This window comes from Erythrolamprus reginae, chromosome 1, assembly GCF_031021105.1.
Source record: "Erythrolamprus reginae isolate rEryReg1 chromosome 1, rEryReg1.hap1, whole genome shotgun sequence".
In the NCBI taxonomy this organism is placed as follows: Eukaryota; Metazoa; Chordata; class Lepidosauria; order Squamata; family Dipsadidae; genus Erythrolamprus; species Erythrolamprus reginae.
This window is the reverse complement of record NC_091950.1, coordinates 135,861,386-135,877,739: the sequence shown is the minus strand read 5'-3', so window position 1 is coordinate 135,877,739 and position 16,354 is coordinate 135,861,386. Positions and strand designations below refer to the sequence as shown.

The 16,354-nt window shown below is 44.9% G+C and overlaps 1 protein-coding gene across 1 annotated transcript in view; it reads left to right on the top strand.

Moving 5' to 3' along the window:
• The window catches only part of LOC139158437 (solute carrier family 9 member C1-like), a 186,295-nt gene that overhangs the window by 31,750 nt on the left and 138,191 nt on the right, over positions 1-16,354 (top strand). The window contains exons 6-7 of the mRNA XM_070735749.1: positions 12,325-12,486; positions 12,583-12,682. Of these exons, the coding sequence (XP_070591850.1) occupies positions 12,325-12,486; positions 12,583-12,682 (262 nt within the window). The remainder of the gene's footprint in view (positions 1-12,324; positions 12,487-12,582; positions 12,683-16,354) is intronic.

Genomic DNA, 16,354 nt, shown 5'->3' with positions numbered 1-16,354 from the left:
CACACACATATATACAGTGGTACCAAGCACCCAGAGAAAGGAAAATGCTTTGTTCACTCTGGACTTCCAAAGCCTTCTTAAGTGCCATCAAAAGGCTCCTCTGGCAGCCCAGATGGCTGGGATTAAAGGGGAAATGGCAGGAAACTGGCTAGTTTTTCCGGGCTCAGGTTCTTAAGTAGAAAATGGTTCTTAAGTGGAGGCAAAAAAATCTTGAACATCAGGTTCTTATCTAGAAACGTTCTTAAGTAGAGGCGTGGGTGGAGGAGGTGGGAGGAGGACAGCGGAGGCTGCCCAGAAGGAGCCTCCCAGGTGGATTGACAGTGCAGGGAACTGCTTGGCAGGTTGTCAGTCACCAGGGCTTCCACCCTCCTTGACAGCCCCGCTGGGGTTTCTGCCCTCTTTGACAGCCCTGCTGCCTCCTTCTCCTTTTCTTCCCCCTTCTTTTCTCCTCTTCCTCCCCCTCCTTTCTTCCTCTTCCTTCTCCTCTTTCTTCCCTCCTCTTCCTTCTCTTCCTCCCCCTCCTCCTCCTTTTTTTCTCTTCCTCCACCGGTGTCCAAATGACCTCCTGTCTCCTCTCCCTTCAAAGGAGGGAGGAAAGGAATCCCGCAACCAACCCCTCCACCCCCTTCCCAAAGCCCCTTCTTTCCTTCCTTCCTTCCCCAAGCTTTGCCACTGCTGCCCTGCGGCGCTGCAGAAGACACAGGCAGGGAAGAGCAATTGCCTTTTATTCCAGTCCTGCACACCAGCAAAAGCGATCGAGCGACATTGCGGGGAGAAAAAGTGGAGGGACAGGAGGACGATGGGTAGTCGTTGAAGAAAGGAGGAGGAGGAGAAGGGGGAGGAAAAGGAGAAGGAAGAAGAGGAAGGGAATCCTGTAACCAACCTCTCTGTCCCTTCCCAAAGCTCCTTCCTTCCTTCCCCAAGCTATGCCAGTGCTGCCCTGCGGTGCTCCAGAAGACACAACCTGGGAAGAGCGATCGCCTTCTTCCCAGCCCTGCATGCCAGAAAAGGCGAGTGAGCGAGTGACCTTGCGGGGGGAAACAGCGGAGGGACAGGAGGTGGAGGAGAAAGAGAAAGAAAGGAAAAGGAGGGGGAAGGAAGAGGAGGAAAGGAATCCCGTAACCAACCCATCCTCCCTCTTCCCAAAGCCCCTTCCTTCCTTCCCCAAGCTGTGCCAGGAAAAGGGAGGAGGGGTTGGTTGCAGGATTCCTTTCCTCGTCTTCCTCCCCCTCCCCTTCTTCTCTTCCTCCCCCTCCTCCTCCTCCTCCTCCTTTCTTTCTCTTCTTCCTCTACCGGGTTCCAAACAATCGTTTCCCCTCATCCTCCTGGATTTGTCCTTGCCACCGCTGAGATTTCCCCTTTGCTTGTTTTAAATCCTGCTATTAAAGTGCCTCCGAAGCCATGGGAGGGGAAAAAAAGAGACTTTGCCATGCAGTTTGGAAGGGGAGGGGGTATCGCACTGCAGAATAGGGTCTGGGGGCAGTGCTGTGCACTCCCTCTGATTGAAAAGACTTTTCACTTTTTTTGGCCTCTTGTTTGTTCTGTGGGGAGCGGGATCAATAGGAGGAGAAGGAGGGCACGTGTCTCTCCTCGCTTCCACTTCTCCTTTCCCCGATACCCAGCTATACATCTCCACCCCATGTCCACTCAATGAAGCAGTGGAAGTGATGTGCCGGTGCTTGGAGGCTGTTGGGGCCTGCATAGGTGTCAACAAACTCAAACTCAACCCAGACAAGACGGAGTGGCTTGCCTCCCAAGGACAATTCCATCTGTCTGTCCATTACCCCGGGGGGGGGAAACTACTGACCCCCTCAGAGAGGGTTCGCAACTTGGGCGTCCTCCTTGATCCACAGCTGACATTGGAATATCATCTTTCGGCTGTGGCGAAGAGGGCGTTTGCCCAGGTTCGCCTGGTGCACCAGTTGCGGCCCTATTTGGACAGGGGGTCACTGCTCACAGTCACTCATGCCCTCATCACCTCGAGGTTCGATTACTGCAACGCTCTCTACATGGGGCTACCTTTGAAAAGTGTTCGGAAACTTCAGATCGTGCAGAACGCAGCCGCGAGAGCCATCGTGGGGATTCCAAGATTCGCCCATGTTTCCTCAACACTCCGTGGCTGGCATTGGCTGCCGATCAGTTTCCAATCACAATTCAAAGTGTTGGTCATGACCTTTAAAGCCCTACATGGCTTTGGACCAGACTACCTCCGGAATCGCCTGCTATCGCACGAATCCCAGCGACCGATAAGGTCCCACAGAGTTGACCTTCTCCGGGTCCCGTTGACTAAACAATGTCGTTTGGCGGGCCCCAGGGGAAGAGCCTTCTCTGTGGCGGCCCCAGCCCTCTGGAACCAACTCCCCCCAGAGATTAGAATTGCCCCCACCTTCCCTGTCTTTCGTAAACTACTCAAGACTCATTTATACCGCCAGGCATGGGCGAGTTGAGATATTCCTTCCCCCTAGGCCATTACAAGTTATGCATGGTATGTCTGTGTGTATGTTTGGTTTTATAATAAGGTTTTTAGTTGTTTTATTATTGGATTGTCACATGCTGTTTTTATCATTGTTGTTAGCCGCCCCGAGTCTACGGAGAGAGGCAGCATACAAATCCAATAAATCATTATTATTATTACTATTATTATTATTATTATTATTATTATTATTATTATTATTATTCCAATTAAGACAGTTCTCGAGCCTGCAGGAGAAGGGGGAGTTTGTCACCCTTGTGTACATGTGTGTGTGTGTGTATGCCACTGCTGTCTATTGGGGAATCCCGGCGGTGGCAATCACAAGGCAGGCAAATCCCTGTGGCAGTAAGAGAGCGCACACACCTGGGCTCGGATTCGTAAGTGGAAAATGGTTCGGAACTAGAGCCAAAAAAATGTTAAACACCTGGTTTATATCTCGAAAAGTTCATCAGTGGAGGCATTCGTAGGTAGAGATAGCACTGTATATGGATTGAGTTTTATACAGTAATACCTCGTCTTACAAACTTAATTGGTTCCGGAAGTAGGTTCGTAAGGCGAAAAGTTCGTAAGACGAAACATTGTTTCTCATAGGAAACAATGTAAAAGCAATTAATGCGTGGAAAAAATATATCGCAAAATGGCGCTCCGCTGGCTGCCGCCGCCCGTCTGCCACCTTTTAAACCAGCCGGGGGGCTTCTCGGCATTCTCCTGAACCCGAACCCAAACTTCGGGTTTGGGAGGCCGCCGAGAAGCGCCGCTACCCGTCTGTCACCTTCTGAAACAGCCGGGGGGCTTCTCGAAGTTCGGGTTTGGGTTCCGGAGGCCGCCGAGAAGCATCCGGCTGTTTCAGAAGGTTACAGCCGGGCGCTGCCGCTCAGTAGAGCGCCGTTTTTGTGATCAGCGTCGTCGTTTTCGGCCGATCTGGAGACTGGAAAAGAGGTGGGGAATCCCAATAGGGAATTCCATGGGCGGAGCTTTGACATCACGGACGGACGTCTTCATGACGTCAAAGCTCCGCCCATGAAAAACGTGCGAAAACGCCACTGCCGATTGCAAAAACGGTGTTCTGCTGAGCAGCGGTGGCCAGCTGTAACCTTCTGAAACAACTGGGCGCTTCTCGGCGGCCTCTGGAACCCGAACCCGTTCTGGAGAACGCCGAGAAGCCCCCCCGGCTGTTTTAAAAGGTGACAGCTGGGCGGCGGCACCCAGCGGAGCGCCATTTTGCAATCTGCGGTGGGTTCGTAAGCTGAAAATAGTTTGTAAGAAGAGGCAAAAAATTTCCGAACCCCAGGTTTGTATCACGAGGAGTTTGTATCACGAGGGGTTTGTATCACGAGGGGTTTGGATCACGAGGGGTTCATATCACGAGGTACCACTGTACATTACCATGTTCCTGAGCCAGCCAGAGATCATTGACAAGTAAAATCAATGTTGTCTTAGTACCGTATTTTCCGGCGTATAAGACGACTTTTTAACCCCTGAAAATCTTTTCCAAAGTGGGGGGTCGTCTTATAGGCCGGATACTGCGCCCATTCCACAGCCGCGGGCGGGAGGAGGCCGGGAGCGGGATTGAGGGGGGGGAGCGGACCCGCGCTCACTTTCGGCTCCGGGGACTGCTGGTGGCTATGGCGCCGAAAGGAAAAAGCGCTGCTGTTGCTGCTGTCGCTGCCGCCTGAGGCGGCGGCACTCGAATCTGGCGTGGTGGAAAATCTGGAGGCAGGCAAAGATTTTCCACCACGCCAGATTCGAGTGCCGCCGCCTCAGGCGGCAGCGACAGCAGCAACAGCAGCGCGTTGATGAAGCCGGCGAGGGAGCTCCGGAATCGGTTGGCGCTCGCCCGACGCCTTGTTTTTTTATTTCCCCCTTTGGTTTCTCTTCACAGGCGGGAGTTCGGGAGGCAAGGGAGCTCTCGAGGAGACAGCGTCTTGCGGCATCGCTCAGCAACTTCTTTTTCCTTTAGGCGCCATAGCCATCCTCAGTCCCCGGAGCCAAAAGTGAGCGCGGGTCCGCTCCGCCCGCCCGGTTTGCAAGCGGCGGAGATCCCGGGCTGCTTGGCCGAGCGGGGCTTCCATTCAGGACGGGGGCAGGAGGGAGGGAGGGAAGGGAAACGCAGCCCTTTGCCTCAACCCGCCGGCTCCGGGGACTGCGGGTGGCTATGGCGCCGAAAGGAAAAAGAAGTTGCTGAGCGTCCCTTCGTCGTAAACCCGACGGGAGGCGATGCCGCAAGACGCTGTCTCCTCGAGCGCTCCCTTGCCTCCCGAACTCCCGCCTGTGAAGAGAAACCAAAGGGGGAAATAAAAAAACAAGGCGTCGGGCGAGCGCCAACCGATTCCGGAGCTCCCTCGCCGGCTTCATCAAAGCGCTGCTGTTGCTGCTGTCGCTGCCGCCTGAGGCGGCGGCACTCGAATCTGGCGGATAGCTGGCGAGGCGCCGGCTAGAGGGCGGGGGGTAGCCGGCGTAACGAGCCCTTGCCGCAGCTATCCGCCGCTTCTTTCTTCTCTGCCTTGCCTCCGCTACTCCCGCCGCCGCCTTTGCCTCTTGCCCGGCGGGGAGAGCAAAGGCGGCGGCGGGAGTAGCGGAGGCAAGGCAGAGAAGAAAGAAGCGGCGGATAGCTGCGGCAAGGGCTTGTTAGCCGGAGCGTACGCCGGCTACCCCCCGCAGTTCCTGCCGCCGGGAAGCAGCCCCTTTATATTAGCGGTGGCTGCGACGGCACTGGCGATCCGGCCGCTAGCCGCTCCGAGCGGTGTGGGAACGCCCATCTCACAGTCCGGTCCCGGGCTGACAGTAAAGGGGCTGCTTCCCATCCTCCTGCCAGCTTGCTCAGAAGGAAACCTTCTGAGAAGGAGGATGGGAAGCAGCCCCTTTACTGTCAGCCTGGGAGGAGCCTCAGAAAGAAAATAAGAGAGAACAAGAGAGAGAGAGAGAGAACAAGAGAGAGGGAGAGAGGTGATTCTTGAAGCATATGGTAAAAAGCACCCAAATAATAAGAAACACCCCCCCCCAGCCCACACCTGTGTTTGAAAAGAATAAAAGAGAAAAAAACCCCAGCCCTCAACTGGTTTTGGAAATGGTTTGAGTGTGTATATATATATATATATATACACACACACACACACACACACACACGTAAGGGGGGGAGAGAGACAGGGATGGAAAAAGAGGAGAAGTGAGAGGGAGAAGGAATGAGGGAAAAAGGGAGGAAGAGAGAGAAATGAGAAACATGAGAGAGAAAAGGGGGAAAGACAGGAGAAGAACCCAGAAATGAGACAGTGGTATAAATTTGAGGAGGGATGATTGATGATTGACTGTATTTATAAGGGGATGTTACATGGGATTGTATATATGAGGGGGTTATTTGTGTGTGTGTGTGTGTGTGTATTTATTTATTTATTTATTTATTTATTTATTAGATTTGTGTAATTTTGGTTGGTGGTGTGCCCCAGGATTTTGTAAATGTAAAAAATGTGCTGCGGCTCAAAAAAGGTTGAAAATCACTGCTCTAGCAGGTGGTAAATCAGCACTCTTTTTAACTGACAAGGGACCCATTTCCCAGACTTTGATCATTTCCCCAGGTATTTTTGTACCTACTTGACCAACATTATTAGTGGTTGCAAAATTGAATGTTAAACTGGATGCATTTATTTCTGCCTGTTTGTATTTGTTCTTATGTTTAACCATTGAAAATGTACTTTTCCTCCAAAAAGAATCATCTTTCCATATTTCTTAGGCAACATTTTAAAATAACTTTAAAAGCTGAGGTCATATTATTCACCCTGCTCTGTATCATAGCACACTGCACAGTACTGAAAATTGGCAGGGTCACTAATTAAACCCGACAAGTTAAAATCTGTTTAAGTGACATTGCAAGAGGATAAAGACAGAAAGTGCGGAAAGAGGAAAAAATGGATGGGCTGTTTGGATTGCCATATCATGATATCACATACAGATTCTCATTCCATAATAGATTCTCACATAGGTGTCAGCATGCTTCATGTTAGACTGAAAGATACCTGCAGAATAGATGGTAGGAGAAAGAAAAATAGCCAGGTTCACCTTTTTGTGTTGACAAATTATGATGAGTTATAATAATAAACTTAATTGTGGTGAGGAGAAATATGAGAGGCAGACAAGACAGATAGACAGAGACATATGGAGAGATAGACAGAAGAGTGCTCCCACTTGGCTCTCTCTCTCTAAATAATTCATTCATAATTTTAACAATAAGATCTTCATCATTAGTAATTAAAATATTGTGTTATCATGTTCAGAAATGATTTTTTTCTCAATGCAAGTACATCATAGACCTAGACTCAGTCAGGTCTATGATGTACAGAAGAGGGGTAGTCTTATACGGCGAGTATATCTCAAATTCTATATTTTAACTGGAAAAGTTAGGGGGTCGTCTTATACGCCCAGTCGTCTTATACGCCGGAAAATACGGTACTATAATCAGACCTGAATAAATATTGTAGGTTAGGGGTAGAGCTTTACAACGTCCTTTGGAAAGCTGACAAGATCAGAGCCACATAGACCTCATGTTAGATATTTGATTGATGATGATATTGTATTCAGTAAGTTTACTCCTCTCTCTACATACAGTGGTACCTCTACTTACGAACTTAATTTGTTCCATGACCAGGTTCTGAAATAGAAATCTTCTTAAGTAGAAGCAATTTTTCCCATAGGAATCAATGTAAAAGCAAATAATGTGTGCGATTGGGGAAACCACAGGGAGGGTGGATGCCCTGTTTCCTCCCAGGAGATTCCTAGAGAGGCCCCATAGGCTTTCCCCCAGCTTTTCCGGCCCTGTTTCCTCCCAGGAAATTCCTAGAGAGGCTCCATGGAGGCTTTTCCCTGCCTTTTCCAGTTACAGTTTTGGAGGCTGGGGTTTGTAAGTGGAAAATGGTTCTTGAGAAGAGGCAAAAAAATCTTGAACACCCGGTTCTTATCTAGAAAAGTTCGCAAGTAGAGGCATTCTTAGGTAGAGGTACCACTGTATATCCATGACATCCATTCTAAAATATGCTAAATATAAATGAATATATTTAACTGTTTTTTAAAATAGATATTAGGCTTAATTATCTTGAATGATAGGCAGTGCTATAATTTCTTTAAGATAATCACAATTGAGTGATACACTCCTAAAGCTATTCAAATATTTACGTATTTTTGTTGCCTACTAAAATTTTATTTATATTTATTTATTTATTTATTTGTCAAACAATTATAGGATGGTAATTTGTACAAATAAAAATATTAGATAATTAATGATAAAAAGTAATGATGGAAGACAATAGAACAGTAGGATAGGGATGGTAGGCACAATGGTGCACTTATGCATGCCCCTTACAAACCTCTTAGAAAGGGGGAGAGGTCAATTGTAGATAATCTAAGGTTAAAGGTTTTGGGGTTAGGAGTAGAAACCACAGTCAGGTAGTGTATTCCAGGCGTTGATTACTCTATTGACAAAGTTGTATTTTTTGTAGTCTAGTTTGGAGCAGTTGACATTTAATTTAAATCTATTTCATGCTCGTGTGTTGTTGTGGTTGAAGGTGAAGGTAACAGGTAGGACATTTTGGTATATGATTTTATGAACTATAGTTAAGTCGGAATAAAGACGATGGAGTTGTATGTTCTCTAATCAAAAATTTCAAGTCTGGCAGAGTAGGGTACAGTGGTATCTCTACTTAAGAACGCCTCTACTTAAGAACTTTTATAGATAAGAACCGGGTGTTCATGATTTTTTGCCTCTACTTAAGAACCATTTTCTACTTAAGAACCCGAGCCCGGAAAAATTTCCCAGGAAATTTGAGAGTGGCACGAAGGCCCGGCCACTTTCCTGCCATTTCCCCTTTAATCCCGGCCATCTTGGGCTTTTCTGGACTGCCAGAGGAGCCTTTCAGTGACACTTAAGGAGGCTTTGGCAGTCTAGAGCGAACAAAGCATTTTCCTTTCTCTGGGTGCTTGGAGAGGGAATAAATCTTTGCCAGCGCCAAGAGAAAAGAAATGCTCCCTTCGCTCTGGGCATCCCAGAGCGAACGAAGCATTTTCCTTTCTCTGGACGCTGCCTCAGAATCCCTTTTTTTTTTACCTTAAAGTGTTGGATGTTTTGATTTTCCTAACCTCACCTTCTTCCTTCAGCAGCGACTGTTGTCCTCCTATTATTCCTCCTCCTCCCACCCAAATTCCGAGCTTTTATTTCTTTCCTAATGGGTTTGCACACATTATTTGCTTTTACGTTGATTCCTATGGGAAAAATTATTTCTACCTAAGAACGTTTCTACTTAAGAACCTGGTCACGGAACAAATTAAGTTCTTAAGTAGAGGTATTTTGTTGTGAGAAATGAGTGAAGGACTCTTCTTGAGAAATATTTCTGGACTCTCAAGTGTGTTGATGCCAGATATGCAATATGGATTTCATACAGTTGAGCTGTATTCTAGGATTGTCCTGACAAATGTTTTGTAAATTCTTGCTAGCAGTTCAGTATTACCAGAGAAGAAACTCTGAAGGATTAGGTTACCAACTCTTAAAGCCTTTTGGCAATGTTGTTGCAGTGGGCTCTAGGACTTAAGTAATTGAATATTTGACAGAGTGAGAGTCATCAATAAGTTCAGTTCTTCCAAGTTTATATTTAGTATTCTAATTCTTTTTACCAATGTGTAAGACGGAACATTTAATAGTGGAGATTTGAAGTTGCCAGGTTTTAGACCATTCAGCTACATGGTCAGGGTCTTTTTGAAGGGTGGCAGGGTTGTCGGTAGTATTAAATAATTTAACATCATTGGCAAAGAGAACATAATTGCTAATTATGTGATCACAAAGATCATTTATATATACAGTGATCCCCCGCTCGTTGCGAGGGTTCCGTTCCAGGACCCCCCGCAACGAGCGGGTTTTCGCGAAGTAGCGCTGCGGAAGTAAAAACACCATCTGCGCATGTGCAGATGGTGTTTTTAACTTCCGCAGCGCTAGCGAGGAGCCGAAGGTTGGGGGCGGCGCGGGTGTTTTAAAACGTCGCCGCCGACATGGGGGGCTCGCTAGCACCCCCCGAACCCCCAACCTGGGTTTGGGGGGGTGCTAGCAAGCCCCCCATGTCGGCGGCGACGTTTTAAAACACCGGCGCGGCTTTCCAATGAGTCCCGAAGACAAACGCGGAAGTTTGACGTTTGTCTTCGGGACTCATTGGAAAGCTCCGATCGTTTTAAAGCAGGCGCACCGTTCTCCGCTGACTCCTAGTGAACTTCCCCGCTTTAGAAGTCAGCGGAGAACGGTGCGCCTGCTTTAAAACGTGCGCCTGCTTTAAAACGCGCGCCTGCTTTAAAACGCGCGCCGTTCTCCGCTGACTCCTAGCGAACTTCCCCGCTTTAGAAGTCAGCGGAGAACGGCGCGCCTGCTTTAAAACGATCGGAGCCGGCCGGGCGAAGGGCGAAGGGCGAGCGGGTGGGCGAGCGGGTGGCCGGGCGAAGGGCGAAGGGCGGGTGAGCGGGTGCTGGGGGGGGCTTCGCCCTCCCGCCAGCAAGAGGGGGAAGACCCAGGGAAGCCGCCCAGCAGCTGATCTGCCCGGCGCCATCTACGCATGCGTGCCCATAGAAAAAAGGGCACGCATGCGTAGATGGTATTTTGACTTCCGGGTTCAAAATTCGCAAATTACCCTGTTCGCAATGGTTGGGGACGCAATAACCGGGGGATCACTGTATAGTATGAAAAGTGATGATCCTAAAACTGCCTTGAGGGACACCACTGTTGACAGGAGCAGGAAGAGAAGTGGCACCTTTATTTTGACCACTTGTTGTCTGTTAGATAGGAATGCTGTTAACCAATTGTGTAGTAGTCCAGAGATGCCATAGTATTTAAGTTTCAGAAGAAGTTTGTAATGAACAACTAAGTCAAAGGTTTTGGAAAAGTCAGTATATATAGATTGCATCAATTGAATTACCTTGGTCAAGTTGAGTGGTCCAAATGTTTTTACAGTGTAAGAATTGTAGATTACAGGATAATTTTTTTCTGAAACCAAATTGTTTATTGGAAAGTAGGTTATTAGCTTCAAGGTGGAGTGTAATGGATTGGTTTATGATTGATTCCATGACTTTGCAGGTGACACAACACAAAAAAATAGGTCTGTAATTTTCATCGTTGCTTGGATCTCCTTTTTTGAAGATAGGGATGACTGTGGCAAGTGATTTATTAAAAATTATGCTTAGAGGTTCAGCCAAGGTAGAGGAGACTTTTTAAAGAAGTATGCACATAGTCTATCTGGTCCAAGAGATAAAGATGGTTTTAGGTCGTGTAAGGTCTTTCTGATGTTATCTTCTGTAAAATCAATTTATGTAAGATCATTGAGGTTATTTGTGGTGCGGCTAGGAAATGTTGGCCATGAGCCATTGTTGTTAATAAAGATTGAGCTGAAGAAGGTATTAAAAGGTTGGCTTTGACTGATTCATCATTATGGTTTATGTTGTTTGGTCCTTTAAGGGGTGGGATAGATCTAGAATACAGTGGTACCTCGTCTTATGAACGCCTCTTCTAATGAACTTTTCGAGATAAGAACCCGGTGTTTAAGATTTTTTTGCCTCTTTTTCCGAACTATTTTCACCTTACGAACCCAAGCCGCCGCCGCTGGGATGCCCCACCTCTGGATGTCTGTTGCCAGGGTTTGTGTGAAGGAAACAAGGAGAACAGAGTACTTGGAGAGGCAATGAAAGGGTGTGTTTTGAAGAAAGAAAAGGGAGGGGCAGCTTGGAGAGAGCGAAAGAGTTTGTGTAAAGGAAGCAAAGCGAATGGAGTGCTTGGAGAGGCAATGAAAGGGTGTGTTTTGAAGAAAGAAAAGGGAGGGGCGGCTTGGAGAGAGCGAAAGAGTTTGTGTGAAGGAAGCAAGGCAAACGGAGTGTTTGGAGAGGCAATGAAACGGTGTGTTTGAAGAAAGAAAAGGGAGGAGCGACCCCCTTGCCTTGCTTCCTCCACTCACCCCCTTTCGCTGCTCCTCCCCACCCTCCGTTCGCCTCCCTTCTAAAGTTTGGGATTTTCCTCAAGGATTTGCACGCATTATTCGCTTTTACATTGATTCCTATGGGAAACATTGTTTCACCTTACGAACTTTTCTACTTATGAACCTCGTCACGGAACGAATTATGTTCGTAAGACAAGGTACCATTGTAGTTTCAATACATTTGCATCCTATGCTGATCATGTTTTAGTCCCATTTGAATCAATGAATTTAAGGCTATAATTTTGTTTCACTGTAACACTATATTGTTTTAAATAGTATTACTTTGATTTGAGTAAGGCAAGAATATAATTTTGATATAGGCCAGTGATGGCGAACCTTTTTTTTCTTGGGTGCCAAAAGAGTGTTCACACCTTGTATTGCACATACCCAAGTGTCCACACCCATAATTCAATGCCTGGGGAGGGCGAAAACAGCTTCCCCCACTCCCTGGAGGCCCCCTGGAGGCCAGAAATGGCTGTTTCCCAACTTCTGGTGGGCCGAGTAGCCTCGTATTTCACCCTCCCCAGGTTCCAAAGACTTCCCTGGAGCTGTAGGAGGCTACAAATGCCTTCAAAATCCCCCAGAGGTTCTCTGGAAACCAGCCCCTGCTCCAAGAGCCTCTGTGCAAGCCAAAAATCAGCTGGCTGGCACACACATAGACATTGGAAATGAGCTAGGGCAACAGTTCGCGTGCCAGCAAATATGGCTCCATGTGCCACCTGCGGCACCCATGTCATAGGTTTGCCATCATTGATCTAGGCAGTATAGGATATAAAATGGGATTGTTAAAATTAAGATAGATATGCAATATTAAAAGTAATTTAATGAAAATAATAAAATTGTACTTATTTTTTTCTTTTATAGCTGAAGAGATTTTTTTAAAACTGTTTTTAAAATTTTTTGCAAGTTTTGCATATGGATTTTTGAGTTCAAGACTAGTTCTTTATTGGTTGCAACATGTTTTCAATGATGGAGTAATTGAAGTAATTTTAAGCTTATCCATGGTATACGTAATTTTTTTTATTGGTAAGTTCACAATATCATCTTTGTCAAATGCTTAATTTTAAAGTAGACTTGTTTACTTTCATATAACAATGACGTTTTCCCCCTTTCTATCTTCAGGTGAATGGCTTGGCATGTCTGGAGTTATAGCTATTACTATTGTGGGCCTTCTTTTAGATTCGGTATCCTTTAGTCCAGGAATGGATATTTTTCTTTATAAGTAAGAGTTTATCTCTTTACCTTAATCACTTTGTAAAATTTAGTTTCTTTCATTTACATATGATATAATAAAAATTAGAGCCATTAAAATGGTTGTAGAATGGTAGAATGAATTTCCATTTTGCAAATTCTGTATTTATAGTTGTCATTGTATACCAGGTTTTTATAAAAGAAATGGTAAATTTGAATATTGATAATTTATTATAGTTGGTGTTTATAGAATGTATGTTTTGCTCACAAGAAATATTATGAAAATGTGCTTGAGTTTGAGAGTCAGAGAAAAGAAAATTATTTGCATGCCATCTAAACTGCTGCTCACTGACTGCTATGGCCAAGCTGATTGAAGTGGCACAATGGTGAAGGTATAAATCTTGAGGCTCCTTTGAATTACCCAGTTTGGATAATATGCTCCAATGAAAATCATGGGGCGACCTTAGTGCATCTTTTCCCAATATTGGCCATGCAACATCAGCTGTGACCTGGTCTTTTCCTCTGGATGTTAGGTGAATGGTCTGAAAGTAGGGGAATTTGAAATACAGCCAGAATCTTAATTAGAATTCTTCCTAGTAAAGAATGATGCCAGTTCAGTGGTGATTAATTTCCAGACTAATAGGCTGCATTCTAATGATTTGATATCCAGAGGTATTACTAGCAACTGTGATTGGCAACTTCAGAGATAAAATTGGTCTGCTCTGTGGAATACTTTTTAGAAGTTCACAGATTACTGAGCAGGAATTGATTTGGGTTCTTGTATTTGTAACTGAATTGATTTTTAATTGTACCATGCCATTGGAATTCTGGAAGGCTAGCTTCTGACTGATTCTCCATCTGAATGAAATTATAATTGATCCAATTTTAAAAAGTTCCAGAGGAGCAATTTTTTTTGATTGGTCTTCTCTAGAAATACACTGTTGTTTATTATTTTACAGGTGAGATTGCTAAAGATTTTAAGTTTAATTAAGGGATATTTTATTTTGGTGTGATGTAAAAGCTGGAAATCAAACTTTATTAACCTCCAGATTCTTCTTTTCCTGTAAAAGTAACGTGTTTATAAATCTCAATAGTTTCTCTGTGGAACTCTGCATGATAATTCAACATGATTGGTAGTACTTGTGTGTCTTTAAACTAAATTTTGTGCCCATTATGTAGCAGTAAATGTTCAGCTACTGTGAAATTTTCAAATTATTCTAATGGACAATATTTTTCATGTTCTTTTAGATAAATTAATATTATACTTTATAGTTCCACTATATACCTATCCAAGTTGCTAAGTACGCAATAAATTCCTGATGACAGATGTAGATTTCTGTCAGTTTCGATGACTGAATCCTTTCTTGGATATTTCTTGTAAAGAAAGTTGTATTTCTTTAGTTCTAAACTTTTCTTTTGTGGTTTAATAAGCCCACTATAGTAATACTTTCACTTATTTCTGCTGTGTTCTAGTCAAGTCCTTTTTACTCTCATTATGTCACTCGTAATAATCTAGATTTTACAGTGGAGACCATATTAAATCTGACAGGACGAGCCAGACTTTGCTTGAAGTCCATAGATTCTTACACTCCATATTCCCCCCATTCCCATTTTCAGAAAATCCCTTTCCAGGTATTCGTAACAGCTTGGTATTCACTATACCATTTACTATACCATTCCAATTGGTAGAAAAACCATTTTCTCATCCTTTTGCAAACTTTATCTGGAATCCATCATCCTTGTTGCTAGTCAACTGTCTGTTTTGTTTTGAAGGGTTTATAAATTCAATAAAGATATTGACAAAATTGAACGGGTCCAAAGACGGGCTACAAGAATGGTGGAAGGTCTTAAACATAAAACGTATCAGGAAAGACTTAATGAACTCAATCTGTATAGTCTGGAGGACAGAAGGAAAAGGGGGGACATGATCGAAACATTTAAATATATTAAAGGGTTAAATAAGGTCCAGGAGGGAAGTGTTTTTAATAGGAAAGTGAACACAAGGACAAGGGGACACAATCTGAAGTTAGTTGGGGGAAAGATCAAAAGCAACATGAGAAAATATTATTTTACTGAAAGAGTAGTAGATCCTTGGAACAAACTTCCAGCAGATGTGGTAGATAAATCCACAGTAACTGAATTTAAACATGCCTGGGATAAACATATATCCATCCTAAGATAAAATACAGAAAATAGTATAAGGGCAGACTAGATGGACCATGAGGTCTTTTTCTGCCGTCAGACTTCTATGTTTCTATGTTTCTTCTTCTCTGAGATACAAATTTACTTGATTAATCTATCCTCAGCCAGAGATGATGATGAATTGGATTTGACATCAATGGATTCATAGACTTCAATAATTTTGCTTAGTATCTGACAATAATTCTACACAGAGTTCTCTCTTCGTTGATATGCCCAACTCATCTCTCATTGTTGATATGCCCAACTATTCTTGTGACAGTTCCAATAATTTAACTGACCACATCCAGTTCTGCCTCTTCAGTTTGCATTCTAACCCTGCTTGCTCTCTTATAGTTGATGATAAAAGTTTCACAAAACATATTATTATTCCCTCTATTTTTTGAATGCTTGAAAATTCTGTATTGGATTTATGGGTAGACCATGGAATTATCATTATAGTCACCCTGCTCCAAATTTTTTGTGATGATGGTAGCAGAAATCAATATCTCTGATCCAAATCGTTATTGACATATGGGACTTGGCTTATAAGAGGAGCAAATGGTATAAATCGTAGATTAACAAATGTCCTGGGCCAGGAATTAGCCTTCAGTGGGCCAGGAATTAGCCTTCAGTGTCCCCTAACATCCTTGGAGTCTGTGCAGACTCTGCATTTAGCTGTGTTGTGCTTGCCAGTGAAGGGTTACCATTTTTTTTACTACCACACTGTGGGCGTGGCTTATGCAGGACACCCTGCATTTTCTTTCAATATCTTTCAGTGCAAATTGGATGCTTTGGGGTGGAGCTTCATTTTCGCTGCCCCACTGCGTTTCCCGCCATCCGGGCAGTAGCCCACCCATGTGTGCTTCCATCTCTTGTTATGAATCTGCCATATCATCAGCAAGTATAAGTTCGTAATCATTCATGTTTGTGACATACATTGATAGCAATGAGGGCTAGGTTGTTTATTTATAACTCTGGTTTATTGGCTAATCATCTCTGGTGACTTTATTTGGATAGAAGGACAAGATACTTTTTTGGGATCATATTCCATCCTTCCTCTGCTTTCACAGTCATGGCCACTGTTCCCTCTAACCATCAGACATCAGAAAAGACCCGCACAGGATTTTTTGAAGGCGCGCAATCGCTCAGTCATGTCTCTGCTTTGGTCGCTCGCTCGCTCGCTTCTCACCCAAAATTTGGGCCCCCACCAATATCGTCCCAGACAAGATGGTGGCACCCATGAGGCACTTCTGCCCCTCTTTCTCACTAAAACTTCCGGCTGGCTTCGCTGAGTCCGGGCGGCAACGGCGTCGGCATTTAGGGACGGGGGGATGGGTATTACCACTACAGATAGAAAGGAGCCAGCCAGCTGAGAGTGAGGTAGGAGAAAGCTTTCTCTTGCCGGGGTGCCCAGCTGTGCTGTTGATTTCTCTTTGTGGTAGTGTGGTTAATGTTAAACCAAAAGGGCAGAGCTGCCTGTGGGGGATGGAACGGAAGCCATCCCTCTTTCATACAAGCTGCT